A 23,076-nucleotide genomic window follows, 5' to 3' on the forward strand; every position below is an offset into this window, starting at 1 on the left:
TCATTTCAATTCTATATCCTCAATTTATGTCTCCAATATAATTCACTACATTGTCAACTGGGCTGAAATTAAAATTGTGTTAAATTTTGTTGCGAGATGCCGGATGAGCTCCACATCATTGATGTGCTAGTTTCTTTTACTTCTTTCAATGTATTTTTATTAAAAATGTACCATATGAATCGATGTACATTGTATAAACCCCCTTCCCATTTTATAAAATTTTCCCATATTCCTATTCAATTTCCTTTTCACTTTTAAAGAGGCAAATTTCTGAATGCTATAATTGCATATTTATTTACCATTTGATATTTACAGTTTTCTACATGATTATGATTACGAACTTTATTTTTTGTAATTCTTGGTTCATTGCCAAATACAATGGATGGTATTCTTATAGTATTACATTATTAGTTAACCATACATGTAGATTAGCTTTGACCACACTGTCATAGAGTACATTATTTCAATCTAGCTGTGGAAAAGAGCCAAAGTTACCTGTACAATGACATAAGAAGGTAAAAATGGTATTTAAGTATAGCAGGTTCAATGGATTCTTTGGTATGATACAAGTTTATCTATGCCATGGGTTTTTAATATCAAAGATAAAACATAAGTCTATACTTGAATATGGCTTAACTTTTGAGAATATCACCCATTATAATTGTTTTTGAGATTTTCATTTGTAATATTTCTATACTAAATAGCAGGAATATCTTTAATTCAAGTTTGCATGAATGTCTCATGTACATGTACTTATAATTTGTGTATTGTAAAAAGATAGAGCAAAGTGCAATATTAAAATGAAGAAACTTAAGAAATGTTTCCAGTTCATCATCTTTGTAATTTTCCTTTGGAAATCAGTTAAAATATCATATATCCTCTTTTATGACTAATTTAGGTGAAAATATTGGTTTTAATTTAAAGAATTTTTATTTTATTCTATAGGCCAAATAAGTTGGACTGAATTTTCATGCGTATGATGTAATATATAGGAACAAAGGAAGCATTGACACAATGTAAAATCAATTGAATAAAATTGTTTATGTCCATTTAATAGTATAAATTCATTCACAAAATACAAATTTGTTTGTATAGAACAATCCATATCCTGACTGACAGGAACACAAAAAATGTGCTCAAACAAAAATGATAGTTTGGTGCAAATTTTATGTTGAGCCTCAAAGAAGAATAATCTTTGGAGTGATAATATAATAGCCAAAAAGCGCTCCATCCAATTTAAATAGCTAATTGAATGGCTAAAAATCTTGGTTTTTTTTACACTTTCAATATTAATCTCCTGACAAGAGGCAAGTTTGAAACCCTATATAGAGATACTTCCTAGATACTAGTATTGAATTTGTCAGACTCATCAACTTTCACATGAATATGACACCATTTCCCTCTTACACTGTTCATAATATACATGTTCCATTTATCACTTCACATGATGAAATCCATTATCTCACTTTGTCTAGAAAGAGCCTGTAGCAAGCATATAGTAGGACAGCTAATCAGTTAATTTAGCTTTGCCCCAGAGATGAAAGTATAACAAGCCTCTAAAAACAAAGGTTACCTAAATATAATATCAATCAAGACTTGAGTCATACCCAAATTAAAAACAAAAATACATTGAAAATAAAGGGCTGATGCACAGAACTGTAATAAGGTCAATCATAATATCTCGAATCCCAAATTGTTGGTGTCAATGAACAATGTTAATGGTTTAAATTTTATGAAATCGAATACACCAAGCATTAGGCTATATCCAACGAGTTGGCACTACCTTACAGATGAAAGGGGGGGGGGGTGCTCTACCTTTGCAGGGTGGGAGAAACACCTACAGGGATTACTTGCCCCACCCCCTCAATGTTCAAGGTAAGCTCAGTGACCTAACAAGGATTACTTTTTATTTATTTTTTATTTAGAGCTCAAATTTAAGGCAACAAAATGCCCATAGACTCTCTAGTGCCATCACTATAAACACTTGTGCGAGTTTCCATATTTCTATATTAAGAGCTACATGTAGATGCCCCCACTCATGCAGAGGTAAAATGAATACCAGTAACCTGCGTTATGAAATCTTTAAAAAAACATGATTATATACTATCACTGTTATTCCAACTATTCAAAGTGGATTTTCCAGTTTTCATGAATTGTCCAAGATAAAAGTATCCTCCAAAATATTTAAGTATCATTTTGATGGTTCATCTTCCTTGGGTGCATCGAGTAACGCTGATCTGATTCCGACTTTCTTTAGTTCATCAATCAAGTCACCTGTCTGATGCATCTGAATCATGATGTCACATCCTCCTACAAACTCACCATCCAAATAAATCTGAGGGATTGTCGGCCATTCTGAGTATTCCTTGATACCTGTGTGGTTGAACAATTAGATGATATATTTTTTAGCAGATTTATATCCAATTGTAAAAATCTAATGAAAAAAAAAATATTTGGCCAAGTCTCCAGTAATTTAATTCCTGTTCCTCATTTTTCAAAAAATTCCCTATCCCAATACAAAAGACCAATTTTCCTTTTCACATTTTCTTGTAATGACTGGATTTTAGAGGCCAACAGTATTATCAGGTTATGATCGATTCAACCAAAATATAACTGCATGTGCATGTATGACTGAGTAATATCAATTTGATCAATCTGTCTTTATCGATCAACGTTTTACTTTTTTTTTAATTTATGTGAGCTAATGACTGATGAGTTGCAAGTTAAATTAAGTTTAATGAAGAGATTGCCAAATGTCAATGTATCTATACGAGAATTAAAAACTTTCTAAAAATCTTTATATTGGTATTCATTAAAACTTGAATATGTAACAAAGATCTAACTACCGTAAATAATGTAACGTTCAGTCTTGTAGAAAATAAAAATATTCAAACTCAACATACTCAAAGCAAAACATGTTACGGAAAAACAGTGACGACAAAATGGGGAAAAGGGGGAAGCAACTATTTGCCTAGACCAAAAGCTTCGGTCTCTGTTATGTTGGTTGTTCAGCTGAACTCCGTTGGCTTCACTCACCGAGGAGAAATAAAAAAAAAAAAAAAAGTTAAAAAACTCCTCGAAACAGACGGCTGCCAGCTGTCTACTATTTGCCATGTTAAATACCTTGCCGCAGGTCATCATCCTCTAAGATGTTATGACTTTCATAGCTGTCCACTCCATGCATCCTCAAGATCTGTACAACAGCATTGCTGAATCCACACTGCGGCTGCTCTGGAACACCCTTCATAAACACGACCACCTTATTCCCCTGAACTAGCCCGTCGATCCGCTCTTTCAGCTCCGATGAAAGCAATCGTAGCTGGCAGAGTGAAAGACCGGTCGCCTGGAAACTACGAAAAAGCCTCGAAGACGGCCGAATAATTTGAGTAAACAGCGACATGATCTTTTTCTATGATTAAAGCTGGTGATGTAATTATGAAAATATGAACTAATGAAGCAAAAGAGACAGAATTTATGACGAAGTGGAGATTATGAAAAATTACGCAATTTCTGAGGCATGTAAAAACTAGTCTTTTTATTTACGTAGGTATCGTGGAAATGTGATTTTAAAAATTATTTCATACCTCATTAATCGTTATCTTATCATGATTATTTTTTTCTATTTTTTAAATTAAGCTTACAATTTAAACACTCGGATACTAATTTGAAATACTTTCAGACTTGGCTTATCAATAAAAAATGTACGAGAAAAATTTAGAAATGACTACAAAAAGACTATTGTAAACGTTCCGGCAGATAATGTTCTGCAATTTTTTTACGTCAGAAAAGGTGGTAACTTTCTTGTAAAAATGGTTTTCCCGATAATAAAACTTGGAACTCTTGCAGTGAAGCAGATCAGCAAACCCATGTCCAAAGCGATTCGAAATATGGCTAGGAATAGTCCATTTATGAGGAAATATGTGTGCATGCCTCCTGCCCAGTGTAAGTAATAATATCATCAGACATCAATATCAGTATATGGGACTGTGATAAACTAAAGCCCAGAATGGAATTGCTTATTGCCGATATGGCGATAATGCAACGCAATGTGATTGAGACTGAGAGATCTATTATTTGATTGTTTGAGGGCGTGGCTCTACACAACATAGAGAGAGAGGGGGGAGTTTAATTTTTAAGGTTTGATACATATTTTGATTGAAATGGAGTGATTGAACACGTCATTGAAATTTGAATTGACTTCAAATTTCAATGACGTGTTCAATCACTTCATTTCAATTAAAATGTATACTACTTACTAGGCCTAATACAAAAAAAATGCTTTAGTATACTAATGCTAACCTCGCACTAGTGTGAGTGAAAATATGACTGTATCAAACCTTGAAAATTAAACTTCCCCCTCTCTTTCTATGTTAAGTAGAGCCACGCCCTCAAACAATCAAATAATAATAGATTGCCTTTGGTTTTGACTTTTTGGCAATTGAGTTTTGGGATCACAGAACGGAAATCTGTTTGAATAAGACTTTGATCTAACCCTTTAGTGTACGTGCACTTAGGGTCTACATCCACTCACACGTATTGCGAGGTTAGTATTAGTATACTAACCTCGCACCACGAACCGCGTTTGGCAGTGGATTTCTAACTAGTGGGTCGCGCGTGCTGGGATCTCACTTCTTGGGTCCACAACACACGACTTCTTTGGCTTGATTTTTCTGTGCGTGGCGGCATGTGATGAACCCTTGGGTGGGTCTACATCCACCTTAGGCCAAGTGTGTCCTGGATGTAATACTGGATATTGTGATCTGAAGAAAAAAAAACCCCTTTGACTGACTTAGGACTTCCATTGTAGGTGATTATTTGACTGGAGCAGAGTCTATCCAGAGTCGTCTGCTGTATGTCAGTGGATCGTATTAATTGCCAAAGTAACACTTTTCATAAATTCAATTTACAAACAAAATTTTCTCATGAATTCATCAAACTTCCACCATCAGTACACATATACCTACAAAAAATAAAGATATAATATTTTACGCCAAGATCAGTATCTTTTCTTTTTTTAAAGATATCAGCTTCTGATCCCACCCCTCTTTGCATGTGATTTTTGGTCATTAGCTTTGGAAGGATATTGGAAACTTTTAAGCATATTGAAACTATTTCCTGATGCGTAAATGCGCAGGTTACGGTTAGTATGGCAAGTTCTCCCAAGTCTGCGCAGTCCCCCTTGTCTGCGCACACGCGTATCTGCGCGATTCGAGTAAAAGAAGATACGCAACGAGCACGAACTTTTCACATGCAATACATAGACAGGTATTCATAAAAACATCTGACTCAAAATGGTGGAAAAATAATGAATTTAGGGCATTTCATGTGACGGCCTCAAAATGCAGCCTTTCTCATCAAAATCCCCGAATTGTGTGCGAAGTGAATGAGTGCGCAGACATGGGGTATCATTTTTTATCAATCTGAAAATGACTGCCCGAGGTTTTTTCAAGAAATTCCTATATTTTCTTTCATTTTTTAATGAGAAATTTGGTACACTTACTCTTAATAATATAAGGAACATTATTAAATGAAAGATTTTGTGAAATAAGAAGAAATTCATGTTAAATTTTAACTCAAACTGTTAGGTGCGCAGACTTGGGGCCCACCATAATACTAGTTTTGTTTAATTTATATTCAACATTTGTTACGAAATTTCATTGATTTGTCTGTATTATCGATTATATTGAATATGTACTGTTACTTTGATTATATTTTGAAAAAATTGTTGAACGGAAATAAATAAATCTAAATCTAAATCTACTACAGTCACTAACTATACTTGTGCTGAGTTCATTACATGTTCCTTTGTAAAGGACTTGTCAGGTGTCTTTTTTTTTTTATGTTGATCATGTCGATGGTTTTGAATTGCAGTGTCATGAACTTTTATTTCAACCCATGTTCCGATCTTATCAACAGTTTACCATTGGTTGGATGTGAACCTGAGAATGCGAATTCTTGGTCTGGGAAAAGCAACTGAAGTGAAACCTTTAAGCAATGAAGCAGCTGTAGAACTAGGGGCAGAGATCATCAGTGAAAGTTTTCTTTTTTCTGTAGCAACAGGAACAATCGCATTTGAATATTGGAGATCATCGAAAAAAGAAGAAAAACATGAATCCCAACAAAGCTTGGATATAAAGAAACTACAATCGCAGGTTCAAGAGCTTGGACTCCTCATTGAAGAACAAGATGCAAAGTTACGTGAATTCAATAGATTATTAGTGGAATATGCACCCTCTTCAAAGAAAAAATGAATATAGTTGTAGTTTTTTTTATATTTGTATAAAAAATAATTTATATAATGAATAAAGGTAATTAAGTAATAAATGAATATTATTTGGTGCTTGTTTTGTACCTATGTGTGCAAGCTTTCAATTTGAGATTGATCTACAATAAGGGGGTTATGGATTTGTGATTTATCTCATATTTCTTAGCCCTGTTTGAAGAAGTAAACAGCAATATACTCTGTAGTTTGAAAAGTCGTTGGAAAGGTTGTTGATTTTCTCCTATGTTGTTATCACTTATTCAGGGCTTAAACTAATCCTAGGTCATGGCTTTGGATGCCCTGCTGGCTAGCCTTGATACCCTGTCTTAAAGATTTATTTAGCCCTTTTTTATTCTTTCCAATTTCTGCTGAAATATAGAAATGTGCCCTAAGGAATATTGGCCTTGCCCTGAAAACATAGAAATTTAAAGCTTGATTATCGGAAATGAATTGCAATATTCTGACAATGTGAGCAACAATTTTTGTTTTGTTTTTTCTCCTTTTTAATTTAATTTTGTGTGATTATATTTGTTCTCCTTTGATAACAAAATTGAATTGATAATCTGCTTTTCAGTATAGGCCTACATGTATCTCTTAACAGCAAAGAAATGTTAAATATTTAGGGCTGAATTGAAGGATCAGCAAGTTTGAAATAGAGCTTATCGATTTAAAGTGGTTACATGACATTTTCTCCATTGACAATACTCTTGTTGAAAACCTGCAGTTTGAGGCAAATATAGAATCTATCCCAAACACAACCTCGACGCTAATAATTATAAACCTCCCACTATTTTTAATCATGTCATAACTAATGCTAACCAACTTTCTTCAGAAAATCAATGCAAGAGCCATTGATAGCAGTTTTTGATTACTAATTATAGTGTAATTGGAAATATGTTATGCAATGTGAGACAATCATAGAGTTATATAACACCCCCGGGGGGCCACTTCCATTGACGAGTGGATACCATGCGCGACCATGTGGTCTCAAAAAGCACCCTAAACACGTATTTTCCATATTCTGAAAATGCACCCCTTAACAAGTATTGGCATTTGAAACCCTACCCTTCACAAGTAATGGAAACAAAATGATACTATTATAGCAAGTATTCCCTGAAATGAACCCCTAAACAAGTACAGTGATATTTTATTGTTATGTCACGGGTCCGTCGGTCGTCGGTTTTACCTTTACACACCGGTTTAGTACAGCCCCACCTTCCACACCTCTTGCAAATCGGACTCTAAACACGTAGTGTTGGGGCAAAAAGGACATCTTTTATAAAACATTTTAATTTTGTTTTATCATCCTCGCAAATTTGACCTTAAACACGTAGCTCTCCTATCGAAATAGATACCCTTTTTTCATTATTTTTTGTGTTTTTGACACCCTTATCACGTTACGTACGTATCGTGCCCTATCTTGAAAAAGACATCCTTTTTACGTGTTTTATTGGTCGCGCATGGTATCCACTCGTCAATGTAAGTGGCCCCCCCTGGGATAACACCACACACACAAATCTGTAATTGTCTTGAACATGACAGATTATTAAATAAATACATGTAGTTTGTTGAATTACATACAAATTTAGTGTTTTTTACTGGTTTTACCCATCTGCATAAAATATGAAAATATGAATGTACATGCGATAGCGTTAACAACGTACCGGTACTTAATTTAGTCAGAATATATGTGTTCAATATTGCAATGATCTAGAATATTTCAGGAGGTGATGGTACAGTATACAAATAATAATTGTTTATGAGTGCAATGGACAAAATACTTCATGAGGTGAAAGATGAAATGATCCATTCAACGAGGCGTAGCCGAGTTGAATGGGTCATTATTTCATCTTTCACCGAATGAAGTATTCTGTCCATTGCACGAATGAAAAAAACATTATTTGGTTTATATGACACCTAAAAATTTGATTTTTTTTTTTTCATAATAAAATTTATGAATTTCGATGCAAAACATGCTCATGCAGTGCGAGTTCGGTCTGATGATTGATACGTCATTATCAAATCATAATGCAAAAAGGGTGCATTTACCAACATAAATTTAACATTCTTTCAAATATTATACAATACTGGCATCTAATAGAATGTGTATGAAAAATATATATCCCTATGTATTAAATATTTGAACTCCTTTGGCAGTTATCTGTTATTCTTGAAGGTGTTGTTAAACCTTCATTTAAAAGATAAATGTGATGTAAACTACTTCATTTCTTTCTGAGATTATGTGTATGGTCTTGGTTTAATCACCCTGTCATTTTGCGTTGGTTGCAGAACAATTATATTTTCAAATCTGCCATCTGATTGTTTATATCCTACTCCTTAAAATTTCATATTCAAAGACAAGTCCACCCCAATAAAAAGTTTATTTGAATAAAAAGAGAAAAATCCAAAAAGCATATCACTGAAAATATCATCCAAATCTGATGTAAGATAAGAAAGTTATGATATTATTTAGTTTGACTTAATTTCACAAAATAGTTACATGCACGTTCTGGTCTATATGCAAATAAGGGAACTGATGACACCACTCACTATTTCTTTTGTATTTTATTATATGAAATATGGAATATTCTAATTTTCTCATTGTCCTGTGAAATAAGAGTTTCATTCCTCCCTGAACATGTGGAATTACAATTGTTTTAACATTTTATGGTTCGGTCAAGTTGGTCCTTATTGTAAGATATGTAGAATTTGAAATATTGTATAATTCGAACAATAAAAAACAAAAGAAATAGTGACTGAGGGACATCATCAACTCTCTCATTTGCATGCCACTGAGTTGTGCATATAACTGTTTTGTGAAAAATTAGCAAAATACTAAAATACCACAACTTTCTTATTTTACATCTGATTTAGATAAAATTTTTAGCGTTATGTTTATTTGATTTTTCTGTTTCTATTTAAATCAACATTTTTCAGGGGTGGATTTGACCTTTAAATTTTAGAATTCAGAAGGTTAATAATTTCAGTTTCATGGCTTTCTTTCAGTAATCATGGGCATCTTCCCATCCCCACCACCCCTGAAAATCAAATAAAATGAAACCTCAAGTTTGCAGACGTCCCATTGAAAGATGTATTAATTATGTAAACATGTTTTTGTGAGTTGCAACCAGTTTTGTGCAACCATCCCCAGATAATAATTAATGTGTTGTGTTCCACCAATGCTGAGCATGTTCCTCTGTAGCAGCAGGTTTCACAAAAGTATTATGATCTATTCAAAAGATGTAGCAGAATGTGAAAGTGATAATATGACATGATCCATTACTTACTGGAGATGCAAAGAAATTAGATACTTATATTTTTGTAAAAAAACAAACTGCATGAAAAGAAGTTGTCTTTACATTGCTACCATGTTTTATTTTCACAAATACTTCCGATATATTCATAATTGATAAGTATATTGGACTGGAAGTTTTCTAGAAAAAAAATGTATGCAGCATATGTGCATGAAAATAAAACAGCTAGGCTTTTTGAATGCATGATTTATTGTGTAACATCAATATTTCTGACACTGTACCTCATTGCATTGTGATGAGAAGTAATGATTCAAAAGAATGCTTTGAAAGTTTGTGATGGTGATGTGTGTGTGTGTGTGGGGATGGATTCCATGTATGTATTTGGGGGAAGGGCATGCATGTAAGGGATGGATTTTATCATGTACAAGAGCAGGGCTCCCAGCTTTTCAAGAAAACCAAATTCCCTGATAATTATTTAAACCCATTCCAAGTTTTGCATCTTTTCTATTAAAGTTGTTACAGTGAATTACATGTCTTTTCAGTATAAAAATAATGTATAACTAATTAGTACCACCATATCAAGTCATTCAATGGATGTTGCTTTGGTATACAACAAAATATAATAGAGTGTGACTGACTACCGTGCTTTCGACTTTTTGGGCTGATCAAAATTCCCTGATTTTCCCTCATTTAAGGCATTTTCCCTGATTTTTAGTACTTGACACATTGCTAATCAGATCATAGCTACGATATTAAGTGAAGATTCCTCCAATTTTATTAACAAAATGTAATTACACTTTAAATCACATCACACAATATGATATTTTTTTCATATAAAATGCTATTTTACAAATATACATATATACAAATAAAATATTTCATACTAAATGGCCACAAAACCATTCAGTTGCTGATAATTATGAATTCACTCTTAATTGAACATGTACAGACTAATATAATATCGCAATACTGTGCAAGATTAACTACAAAACAGTCTGCATAGGTCCACCTTCTATAAGGTGAATGGTTGATCAAGTCACAGTATTTTTCAAACCAGAATATGCAAAATGTGGTGGAGCATCAGGTGCTGAAGTAAACATGTTGGACTTATTTTGATTTTCAAAAAGCTATTTGATGAAAACTATTGCAAGCATCATCCATAGGAAAGTAGGGGTTGTTCAGGGAGCATTCAGAACAAAACAAATAAAGTTGAAAACAATTCACCCTATTTATTAATACAAAATTATGATTCTGAAACTTAAAATTGCCCCAAAGTCTATTCAAACAACCAATTGGAATTATATTCAAACAACAAATGAATTGAGAAAAGTGAAGATTGAATACATTTCAATGACAATAATAAACTAACCCTTTAATTTTGTGGTTAAAAGAAATTATGATTTAAATTTCAGAAAACTGACCAACAGCCCATCAAGAATAAGATTGCACAAATTGAATTTAGCTTGAGTACGACTGTGATATGATGAGATTGGACTAAGGCAGATTGACATGTATAACTCACCAAACCCCAATGAGAGAATAGCAATTAAAGGGGTACTTGGGGCTGAAATAATTCTATCTAAATAAATAGAGTAATATTCATTAAGCGAAATGCTGAAAATTTCATCAAAATCTGACAACAAATAACAAAGTTGTTGAATTTTGTGAAAACAGTTATATGCATGTCATCATGAATATTCATTAGCTGGGCTGATGTCACATCCCCACTTTCCTTTATATTGTGTCATTACATGAAATCATAATTATTTCATATTTTCATACATGTGTATGTTATATCTCCCGTTTAATAAAATAAGTTGCAGCAATGAATATTGAATGCAGTTTAATCGCTTGTCACTCTTTGAGTTTGTGTTTAGTTATTGGAGGGAAAATTTGAAGGAACATAATTTCATGTAATAAAATACAGAAGAACAAGTGGGGATATGACATCAGTTTGCTCACTGAATATTCATGAGGACATGCATAGAACTGTTTCACCAAAATGATGCAAATTGTCTGATATTTCTTTTTCTGCAATTAAGGGATCCATAAAATTAGGTGATATTGGGACTAGTACAAAATGTAATTCAGAATGAAAACAAGTAGGAAATAGACCCTGTAGAAAAAATTGAAATTTTTCATTAGTCTGGGCTATTCAATTTTTCAAATATTACACTCAGTTGCTGACAGGCAAGATACATACTTTACTTTGTAAACTATGTGTACATCTAAATGTACAACTATAGAAAAGTTCCAAGTATATCCAATTGTGGGTTATGTTTTTTTCATGTTATGATTGGTGTATGCTATTTTATTGTAACTTTTTTTCAGCCTTAGGGCCACAATCAATTGCTTACATAAAATAGCCATATTTTATTCTATTTCATTGGTAGTTTCTAAACTGACACACATAAAATTTTTAGAGACCCTACGACAACTGAATCACTGCCACACCCTAATTTAATCTTTCACATATTGTTTTAAATGTTAAATAAAAGCCAAAGAAAGATCTTTAACAAAGATAATTTTGTGGTGGAACCATAGAAAATTATCTGACTTGGGGATTGTCATGCGTTCACAATTTTTTTGGCACATTGAAGTTCATTATAATAAGCTGCTAATTTCAGCCTCTTCTTATATAATTGGAAAATTATTATTCTTCGCTGAATTGGCAATTGACTGATGAGATTCAATGAAATATGCTGTATGTTTCAATCATTCAATCATCAGGTAGCCATTATCACAAATTTCCTTCCGTTTTAGTCATTTTTTTTCATGACATTCAAGGATTCAAGCAGACAGGTTTGGTGCGTTCAAGCAAAACCACAAATATGAATCTTATCCAAATAGCATTCAAGCTCTTTTCTTATCAACCCTGATCATCCTTCATTTAAACAAAAGCAACTGCGCAGTCGGTGATAAAGGAATCATCTCTCAACCTAGAGTGTTATGCCACAACAATGACGGGAAGTTGTAATTGATATCCCCAATGTCTTAAAGAGATTTTTAGCAAATGCCACTCTGAAGAATCAGGTCATGGAACACACCTTTTTCAGTGTTTCATGTTTGTGTTTTAAAAGACATTTTGTTTTTGAAGTCAGACAAAAGAATGATGGAACACACCCATGTCAAAAACTGAAAATCTTCGGCGATCCTAGAGTGATATATGATTGCTTGAATGAACATTCAACTGTTGTCTCCATCCATAGAACTTGAAAGATCACTATATAATTGTCCAATTTACAGAATGAAATTCATCCATATATTATAATGATTTCTATATTCTTCAAGGTTGGTTGCCATCCAGTCTTTACAAATTGTGTTTCATAAACTGCTGCAGGGCACTAAGTCTTGCATCAATCTCAGACATCTCATTGGTATCATTGTACAGGGTTGCACTCCGATCTGCAGTATCAACAACATTTTAAAAACAATCACTTTGACCCTAAGTCACAATAGAAGTTTAAAGTAAATCCTACCTTTCATTAAGCATGTGTGCATACCAGGGGCCTGTTTCATAAAAGACTTGTTATAACAAATGTGTAGTTTTTATAACAACCATCAAATTGAATGATTTCAGTAGCTTTAAACTGTTATTGCAAATTTGCCATAAAGTTTTATGAAACGGTCCTCTGAATATGATCCAATCATGAGATGGCTGTAGGTGTAAACTTGGCCATGTAGTGCACTTATCTGACTTTATTTTAATGTAATTATAAAAAATAAGGAGCAGGAGGGTGTTTCACAAAGATTTAAGTGCAACTTAGAGTCAGACTTAAATGCCTAGTTGCATGTGTTATAAAAAGCATGACGCATTGGTCAGATCATGCCAAGAGGACGCGCACTACTGCCTATCAATCAATAAGATTGTGCTTTGCATATCACATACACGTCGGCATTAAGTGCAACTCTAAGTCATACTTAAATCTTTGTGAAACATCCCCCAGGTTTTGTAAATATGACTTAAACTCTTTTAAATTTCTATTTGCATGAGGGTATTGTATATGTTAACACATAACCACATTGTTAAATCATATGTATTATTGCATACACACAATGGGCATTAAATAACAAGGGTATAATAATGCATTTAGCATGATTCTGCAGCCCCAGCGTATGCCAAGATGTCTCAATTAACACTTAAAATTATACTTTTCCTAAATCAAATACATTTATTAAGTCCAAGAGATTTGACATATGCAATTCATCTCTATTATGTTACATTTTAGAACAGTATTTTATCAAATTTGATTGGATAAAGATCACAAAGGAAAGGGATGGCTGCGAAACTCTGTAATCATGACTGTCCAAGCAAATTCAAAAGGGAAGGTGCCTGTTAAGGTGTTGTTTTCTAGTAGTCTTCCTTACCTTGGCCATTGTATTCAGTAAGCGGTCTGCTCCTAGTCTTGCCACCAGCCCCTCTCCTTGATGGATAGTCAGGATCAGGTGTACTCATTAACGTGAGGAAGAAAGTTAAGGAAATATCAAAGTGGTAAGGTTACCGTGGGAAAATGAAACCCAAGCCAGGGATGAAAATTAAAACCGTATCACTGAAACTGAATAACTTGTTTCAATGTATATATTGGTTTTAAGAGACCACACACATTGTAACATATCCAAACATGGAATGCTTCATTTCAATGTTCCAAAACAATATAAGAGAACAACTCACTGATTCAGTGATTTAAGCACTAATAATATATTGAAGAAGTCAATAGTTAAAGCAGAACTTGATGTAGACAGACCAAGTAAATATTCAATAATCCCTTAAATGACCATGTAATAAAATTTACTCAAAAAGGTATCAGTAGGTTTATATGATAAGGATATCTTTTGGGAGCAGCTCCAGTTTTCCTTCTGAATGGCTGAAAGGAAGAAGGAAAAAAAAGCAATTTATAATTTACATTATGAGCATATTCATTGGAGCATTCATTTAGGATGTAACACAAAGGGATACAATTGATATTTTACAATTAATTTTGTAATTTTTGGACATGGTCTGCCATATCTTTACTCTCATCATTTATTTTAAATTGATTGTATTTGTTACTTCATGTGCTACAAGGCCATGTTCTCAAGGTTATTTAATTTCTAATCATATGGTTTGGTATGACCATCATAAATTTGATATTAATGATATGCTTTTTGATAAGAAACATGTAAGACTGGATCATATATATCATTCACTCTGCATTCAATCATTCCAAAAGAACTATTAGCTTTTTTTTTTAGAGGCTCATCATAAAGGGTTGTGATTGATACAATTCAAATTCAAATTAAGGTTTATATGACTTAAATTGATAAATGGCAAAATTAAAACTCTATTTTAATTTGACTTTTATTTTTAATCAGCCACAACTCTTTGTAAAAATGAAGCCCAGATTAATCACATATACAGGATCAAAACGTTAACATTTGATAATCTGCAAGTCATACTGAGGGCAACACAGTTTTATAAACGAGACTGTTTTATTATAATAAATTACAATGCTATTCATTTATCTAGAGATTTAAAACCAGAGATGGCTTACCACATTTGGACTTGACCATGCTTTAGATGAAGAAGTCTTGCCTGGCTGCAGCACTTCTCGTAACCTCCTGTTTAAATGAGTAATACAAATGAAGATTCATTTATCTAATGACTAATCTTCAATCGCTTTTCACTGAAGGACTGATATACCTCTGAGCTCATTCTGTGAATGTGTTGGCAAGTCATTTCATTAAAATTTGGGGTCCATTTCATATAGGACTTACAACTATTGTAATTTTGTCATTGTGCCAACTAACATGGTAACGGGGCTCAGCAGCCAATCAGAATCAAGGTTTCCATAGTAGTTGTCATAATGGCAAAGTTACCATAGTTGAAACAGGCCACTGGTCTTAGTCCAGGGTTAGCTTTATAAAAACTATGAGAATACATGTACCAAACAATATCATTCTTACTTTTTTCCATTACATATTTCAACTTCTCCATAGTTACCTACATATTATTTCTTGCATATTAGACATGTCTGTGTCCATCTCTTTGCAGATTTCTCCTACATATAAAATGCATGGAACATTGTTTACATGGTCAAAAAGGGCACCTCAATATAAATGGCAACCCCAATTTTCAAAATAATATTTTTCTAGATTGATTAAAACAAAAGTCCTGTAGTCATATGAGCGATAGATGAAAGACAATTACCTTCTTCTTCCTTCTGAGGCATCAGATAGCACCTCCACATCACTGACTCCACCCCCAGATGATCTTCTGCTTCCAGCTGATGAGCTCCTTGAACGAAACCCTAAGATACAAAGATTCAATATGAACCATTCATTGCAAAGATCTTATTCAGAATCCAGCAAGAATCAGAATTACCTAAAAGAACCCTGGCAATTTTTGTAATCAATTTGTAAGGTTACAGTTAGGAGCTAAATTTTTTCATGATTTTTCTATTCAAGTCCAATGTTTGAGACCAAATGTGCAATGCCTAAGTATGTGGTTCTGAAATTATGCAACATCATGTAAATGCCTGTCTGAGTGTCAGACTCCAAATTGCTATAAAAAAAAGAAGATGATTCCATGTACAAATCCAATAAATTTCTGTTTTTAGACGAAATTCATAACTTACATCATTATTTCTACTTCTACTTAGTAAAACAAATTAATTTCAAGTTCAATCGCTGATGTGGTTTACGGTGCACCATGTGGAGTGTTATAGAAACAGTGGATAGAAGAAGAAAAGGAATTGGATAGGCGAGAAAGTGGAGATTTGAGAGTAGAGTATTCTTTTCTTAAATGTAGTCCTGAAAAGAACTGTAAACCAGAAGAGATTGATGAGTTGAAAACAGCTTGAGTAGTAGGGTTGATGAGGAGATGCTGGCTTGAGTCGGCGAGTAGAGATGATGAGTAGAAGCAGTAGAGAGACTCGACGTTTCGGGCAGGTTGACTGTCCGTCTTCAGGAGTGAGTGTTCGCTCATCAACCCTACTACTCAAGCTGTTTTCAACTCATCAATCTCTTCTGGTTTACAGTCCTTTTCAGGTCTACATTCAAGAAAAGAATACTCTACTCTCAAATCTCCACTTTCTCACCTATCCAATTCCTTTTCTTCTTCTATCCACATCAGCGATTGTACATGCCACCATGCAAACCTTCAAACAACATCTAATTTCAAGTTCTTTATGATCAGAAAAGTGTCACTGACAATTTACTTTAAAAAACCCTAAAAAGATACAAAAGGTAAAATAAAGGCAAACAAAGAGTTACAAAAATACATTAAAAATTTTGGGAAAAAAATACATAAGAGGACATTCTAATACTAACTATTTCAATATATGCATTTTGTATAATTCAATTATAAAAAAAAATTACATTGTCTTAGATGATTATTCGACCAAGGGAATGTCGACTTAACTGTACTATCCTAATCACTGTCACAATGGGTACATTAAACATTGAATATGTAATGAATCTTACCTCTGTACCCATCAGAGAGCCGTTTCCTGGTTCTACACCTCTCCCCTGATAACCTTGATTTGCCACTAGACCGCACTGCACTGTTCTGTAACCTGGCACTGGTTAAACACAAACAACACCACATATCAAAAATGAAAAAAAAATCATCAAACTGTACTAACCATCAAGAATATATTTTGATTAATTACTGGGTCTTAAATGTAATCATTGCACTTGTGTTTCAATATTGTTTCTTTATAAATCCTATAGGTTAACTCATCAATGAATAGAAATGAAAAGTAATTTACATATAAATTCATGGAATGATTCAACTGGAGAAAAGGATTTAAAAAATCATTACATTTATTTTTTGTGTGCTTCTTTGATGACTTGGAATTGGACTCTGATCTAAGTTTTTATTACTCCATTTCTCATACTTTTTCTCAAAACAAACATGGACTTTCCTTTGAATATTCATATACCAACCTTTTCAATTTGGATTCTTCCTCTCTACGTTTCTTCTCTAGAATGTAAGCTGTAGGGTCAAATCTGGGACCTCTGGCACCTGATGAAAAGACAAGACCATACTCTGTTAGAGGGATGATATTCAATTTTTTTTCAGATGAAATGAAAATGACTAGATCATGATTACAAGTGACATTAATTTTAGCAAAAAACAGCAGGATTATTGGACTACATTATGTATTCCCTGAAAGAAATGAAAAGCTGTAAGGATCAATATTTTCCCCTCTTTCCTTATTTTAAAATTTTTCAATAAACATTATCACTGGTCAGAGTAACTATATTGAAACAGTGATTAATCTCCTTTCAAGTGATAAATGATTTAACCATAAATTTAATCTACTCAGTATTAACAATAGGTTGATAATCAGAAACTTATTAACAAACCTGCAGGTGAGATGCTTCGACTCCTACTCCCCACCGATGATACACTTGACCTTCGACCCCTTGAAAGTGATCTCTCTCTACTGCTTGTGTCTATTCTTGATCGAGGCCTAGATCTCGCTATGTCAGCTGATGGTGGTCTCCTAGCAACAGGTCTTGACTGACGTTGGGATAATGGGGTGGGTACCATTGGAGAACGGCTACTCCGCCTCGATGGACTGAGTTGGTTGGGAAGGAAATAAAGAGAAATAAAGATCATAGATTTGATATCAATTGTGCATAACTTCACTGAGTCTAATGTAGGATGTGTTTCTTCTTTTCATAGAACCCAAAATCAAGAAATAGGAAGGCAAACACAAAAGTAGAAACAAAACCTGCAGAAGCAACAGCAAAATACAAGCAATGTCTACTGGTCAAGAGAAGGGACCGAGTGAGCTAGACTACCCTGTTCAGATAGATGAATTGCGTACAAAAATTACTCAAGCTCAAAGATAGAATGTGTTCTATGAAAGACAGAGGAATTTTGTCTGTCAAAATGTTATGGAGAATGTCAGACAAGTCATTTTACTGCCTAAGCAAAACAGTGCCCAAATGAAAGTAAAGGTCAGAGTCTTTAAGTTTTTTCTTTATGAACACACTCTGCATCGGGTCAAAGTTGATTAGGCACACTTTTTGTCAAAGAAAAACAGTGTGTTATGCTCACATGACCAGAGAAGGAGTCATACTCCATTCAACAAATCAAAGGGACTGTTCACAAACAAAATTTTTTACAAGTACTCATCTATCCAAGAACCATCCCAGACTGGAACTCCCTCACACCCTCAACCATTGAAATCAAGAGCACCAAAACCTTCAAGCAAACAGTACTTCAAACATTTACAAAGTAAAAACTAAAAACTGCCTTCTCTCTCCATGCCAACAACATCGGCGTACAACCTACCAAGTTGGTTCCTACTTAGAGGTGTTGGGCAGTACACCCAGAGAAGAAGAAAGTTATTTCATGATGCTACATTTCATTATACCCCCATTCCACAGAGAGCAAGACCTCTGAAAGACTGCTGTGAGACCATGAAACTTGCTTGATCTTTCAAGGGTCCTTCAACGAACTTTGAAAGATCTTAGAGGTCTTTCACATTTCCTGATGGATCTTTCAATGGTCTCCGTGGTCCTCGTGAGTCCCAAAACTTTTTGAAACGGTTCAAAACAGTCTTAAAGGCCCCCATTTCACAGAACGGAGACCGTTGAAAGACCACTGAAAGACTTAAAATTGATGAGGTCTTACAGCGGTCTTCAAGATCACTGAAATTAGTCATCTCTGTGGAATGGCTCAGAAAATCCCCTCAAAGAACTCTGAAAGACTGATGGATATTTCTTGTCTTACTGGTCTTAGACTAGTCCTATAGAGATCTTTCAATGGTCTTTCAGAGATCTTTTATGCAACAAGTGATCTTTCAGAATTCTTTCCATGGACTTTGCTTGGTCTTTCAATGGTCTTGCTCTCTGTGGAATGGCCCCTTAAGCGGTCTTTTAAGAAAATGGTCTTTCAGCAGTCTTTTGATGAAGTTTCAAAGTTCTTATAAGTCTTTCCATGATCTTTCGATAGTGTCTCAAGATTTTTATGGAGATCACTGTAAGACTCATGAGAGATCATTGAAAGATCTGTGAAAGATCATTGAAAGACGAGGAAAACTCCATGTAGTACCACTCAACAGCAATACCTTGCTTCAGACTCGATTGCTACAATTTGCATAGAGTCATTTAAAAAATCCCAATTTCTGAAGGTGTACATACTATTTTAAAACAGAATTTAACTTAGGTTCTCTATTTCAAACAAAGACGAATGCAAATCTTCCAAACACATAAGTGCTGAAGAAAATTCTGAGCACCAGGCAAAGTTTGACACTCGAATGAAAAAAATTGAGCATAAGAGGAAAAGGACGCTGATCAGCAAAGATCTGCTGTTGATCCCTCTTTTAATCTTCAGCAAGAGCTGTTTTGTCCATGGATCAGCAAGCACATCAATCCTAAATTACAAGTGCAAGCTATCCAAATACAACTTTACTTTGAACAAACAAGGTAGCAAGGAAAGACATTATTATATGATTGTTGGATGAGGTAAATGGAACAAGAGGTTCATACAAAATGGGCTCCTGCCTGATCCATCACCTTTAACAGCTTCCTGAAAGTGTGGCACATGTGACTCAGTTCAGTGACTGATGCATAGATCATAACTGCCGAATCCCAGCAAGCAACATTTTGAAATCCGTTTTGAGGAGGCTTCCAAACGTCATAAACGTGATTATCTTGCAAACTCTTTTCAGGTGTGTGCAACTGCTAAGGCCCTTCTACTGGAGAAGCAACAATATCACTTCTGATATCATTAGCTTATTGACTGCTCTATTATTCTTATTGACCCAATTTACTAGTGAGCTGAAGTTTCCTAATAGATGGAATCCTGTTTTGTATAAGATAAATGCCACTTGTGGTACTGATCTATAAATAAGTTTGAATAGAATCCAATTGAATGACCACCCAAGTGCATGTAGGTATGATAAAAAAATAAATGTGCCAAAGATTCTGGTAGAAAATGTGTATTTACTGAGAAATTAGCCAAAAGGCATGGGTTCGGGTGATCTTTTCTTACAAAAATAGTTTGCATAAATCTACTAATTTGAGATCTGCAATGAATTTAAAGTCATTATCATAAAGTTATTGCTTGTCGTAACTTTTTGTAGTTACGGATAACCATCATCATCTACATCACCATAATTCATATTTGGGAGTATTACTTACTTTCTTTTCAAGATGCTTAGCTCATTTGTAAGACTTTTGACTCGCACTTTTAGATTACGCTCACTGGCTCTCAGTTCTTCAACCTGTAAATAATTATGGTTAAGAGTAACATCTTCATAATGTATTTCTGAATCAAGAAATCACATGATATGATCAATCAGTTAATTCATTTAAGTATTTATAAACCTACATATATCTAACATACAGGGATTATGAATCAATCAATCATTTCAAAGGTTTTTAATCCTCAAGGCTGTCATCACTAAAAAGTAGTCATTCCCAGATACCCAAGTAACAGTGCTTCTCAGCCAATCAAATGCAAGGATTTATTGAAGTTGTCATGTATACCAAACTTCATGAACTGGTACCCCAAGGTGTATTATCAACTAAAATCAATTTTTGAAATCAATATTTAAGTTTTTCACCCCTTGGATGAATTGAGCCATGTTTAAAATAAATGGAGAAAACATTTACATACAAAACATGGACTTGGCAATGTTTATTGAATGAAATCAATTCTAAAATTGATTTATAGATTGAGTGCATTCCTCTGAGAATCATGGCCTCTCTCTGAACACTGTAAGAAGCTACTGAAATTCTTGTGCATGCTGCGATTGGCTATGAGAAAAGATATTCCCCCAAAGAACCCACCTCCTCAAGCAGCTCCCTGTAATTCTGACTTCTCTTACTGGACGACCTCTGGTATTTCCTTCTCTCATTCACCAAATCTTCCTCTAGATTCTGGATAGCAGTTTTGAGAATGCGGACCTCTTTGGCTGCACTACCTGTCGATGTGTTCTTCACTTCTCTCCGGTATCGCAGGAAAGCATCCTCTATTTCTTGCTTCTCTAATAGGAGATTCTCATAGCTAACAAAAGGAACAGAAAGCAATTAAAAGATATCTTAAGGTGTTCTATATTAAATCATACATGCAAAATATTATATCATATCATATCATGAATATCTTATGTACTATAAACTGATGAAAAAGGGGGGTGGAAGAGTATTCAAACAAAAAATTAAGCCATTTATAGCTGTATCTAGTGATCATGAGCAAAGTCCGATTTCATATATAGCTTAGCATAACTAGAATGATTAAGGAAATGACAATGTCTGGGGGATATCCTTGATACAATTTCGAAAATAAAATCACAGTTAATATGTGTACAGATTTACATTGCAATTGACAACCAAGATTTTATTTCCCCTTGCTATACAATTTCAGAACAGCTTAGGATATTCAGAATTATCACAAATATTGGGTGTAAACAGATCGATTACTCTGAAATAAAAAAGAAAATTGATAAAATGCTACTTACTCTTTGGTGAGCTTAACAAGTTCTGAAGATTTGGGATCTGAAGTAAGCTGAGAATTGAACGGAATGTAGACAGAAATTAACATTAAAAAATTATATATATCTCATTAAAAACTGCAACTCAGAATTGATTAATCATTCAATAATTTGCAGCAAAAATTTATTTTTATCCATTGTTGTTAGTTTTAGGTTTATATTTTCATAAGGTATTCATTTATCTCCGCATTGGACATTCAATCATAAAATCAAGACACTGACTCTTTACAAATAACATTGCTGAATCTATACAGAAATGAAAATATAAATCGTCCAAGGTATCTTCACTCAAGTATGATTGAATAGGTTATAGTTGTTATATGACTGAAGTGGAGAGATCCCATAGTGGGATCCACACCATACCAAAATTTTGGGACTTGGATTTAGTCTCGGCTTAATATCAATTCAACTCATTCACTGTATAGCTGGATGATTTGATCATAGCACATACAGTTTGGGAAATAATTATTAAACCATTTTCTTAACTCACATACAATATTGTCTAATAATCATTTACCAAGCTGTTTGCAGTTGCATTCAATTCTACTAATCAGCAAACAAATAATAAGAGGTCATGGTCATTGTTGCCAGATGAGGCATTTACTAGTATCTACATTTGCCACGCTTCACTCATGTGTAAGTTAATGTGTAACACGTAGAAGAAAATTTCTTGAATGTTTGAGGGCATGATCAAGCTAAGCTGGGGTAATTATGTAGTGCTTTGAAGTATTTGTATGAAGTGTTATATATATAGTTGTTAACTTGTGGTAATCAAACCACTGGTCTGCCATGATAAAAGAACAGACCAAAGAATAAAAGATAAATTCCATAGTTGTTGACGTACCCGTGATTTGAGAAGTTTTATTTCTTTGCGTAATTCCCTGACAGTATCTTGTAGAGCCACAGGATCAGGTTTACCTTGGTAGGGCAGGGGTAGGGGATAATGGATCCTGAAAGAAACAAGTAAATATTTCAAATTACATAGTATTGGAGTTCCAAAAAAAAAATCAAAACATGAATTGCATGTAGCAATTGGTTTCAACAAACTTAACCAAAATATAAACATGAG

The 23,076-nt window shown here is 33.9% G+C and overlaps 3 protein-coding genes across 5 annotated transcripts in view; 1 reads left to right on the forward strand and 2 right to left on the reverse strand.

Annotated features, from left to right (window-relative positions):
- Positions 1-1,022: 1,022 nt before the first annotated feature.
- On the reverse strand, positions 1,023-3,953 carry LOC129264929 (glutaredoxin-related protein 5, mitochondrial-like). The gene is made up of 2 exons (XM_054902893.2): positions 3,124-3,953; positions 1,023-2,373 (listed from the first exon to the last, which is right to left on the reverse strand). Exons 1-2 carry the CDS (start codon positions 3,398-3,400, stop codon positions 2,192-2,194), a joined length of 459 nt encoding a protein of 152 aa, XP_054758868.1. The 5' UTR covers positions 3,401-3,953; the 3' UTR covers positions 1,023-2,191.
- LOC129264928 (putative OPA3-like protein CG13603) lies at positions 3,722-6,340 on the forward strand. The gene is made up of 2 exons (XM_054902892.2): positions 3,722-3,942; positions 5,917-6,340. Exons 1-2 carry the CDS (start codon positions 3,810-3,812, stop codon positions 6,249-6,251), a joined length of 468 nt encoding a protein of 155 aa, XP_054758867.2. The 5' UTR covers positions 3,722-3,809; the 3' UTR covers positions 6,252-6,340.
- Positions 6,341-10,759: 4,419 nt separating this feature from the next.
- Positions 10,760-23,076, reverse strand: part of LOC129264927 (centrosomal protein CCDC61-like) — a 28,210-nt gene continuing 15,893 nt past the window's right edge. For 2 of the 3 annotated variants that reach the window (XM_064101969.1, XM_064101968.1), the window contains exons 5-16: positions 22,852-22,957; positions 21,975-22,021; positions 21,307-21,523; positions 20,656-20,738; positions 17,866-18,080; positions 17,443-17,521; positions 16,978-17,075; positions 15,704-15,803; positions 15,048-15,114; positions 14,347-14,381; positions 13,885-13,976; positions 10,760-12,921 (exon numbers count right to left, since the gene is read on the reverse strand). In XM_064101969.1, coding sequence (XP_063958039.1) covers positions 12,827-12,921; positions 13,885-13,976; positions 14,347-14,381; positions 15,048-15,114; positions 15,704-15,803; positions 16,978-17,075; positions 17,443-17,521; positions 17,866-18,080; positions 20,656-20,738; positions 21,307-21,523; positions 21,975-22,021; positions 22,852-22,957 — 1,234 coding nt within the window. In that variant the 3' untranslated portion in view covers positions 10,760-12,826. The remainder of the gene's footprint in view (positions 12,922-13,884; positions 13,977-14,346; positions 14,382-15,047; positions 15,115-15,703; positions 15,804-16,977; positions 17,076-17,442; positions 17,522-17,865; positions 18,081-20,655; positions 20,739-21,306; positions 21,524-21,974; positions 22,022-22,851; positions 22,958-23,076) is intronic. The other variant, XR_010294078.1, reaches the window with a different exon arrangement.

Source organism: Lytechinus pictus, chromosome 7 (assembly GCF_037042905.1).
Source record: "Lytechinus pictus isolate F3 Inbred chromosome 7, Lp3.0, whole genome shotgun sequence".
Classification (NCBI taxonomy): Eukaryota; Metazoa; Echinodermata; class Echinoidea; order Temnopleuroida; family Toxopneustidae; genus Lytechinus; species Lytechinus pictus.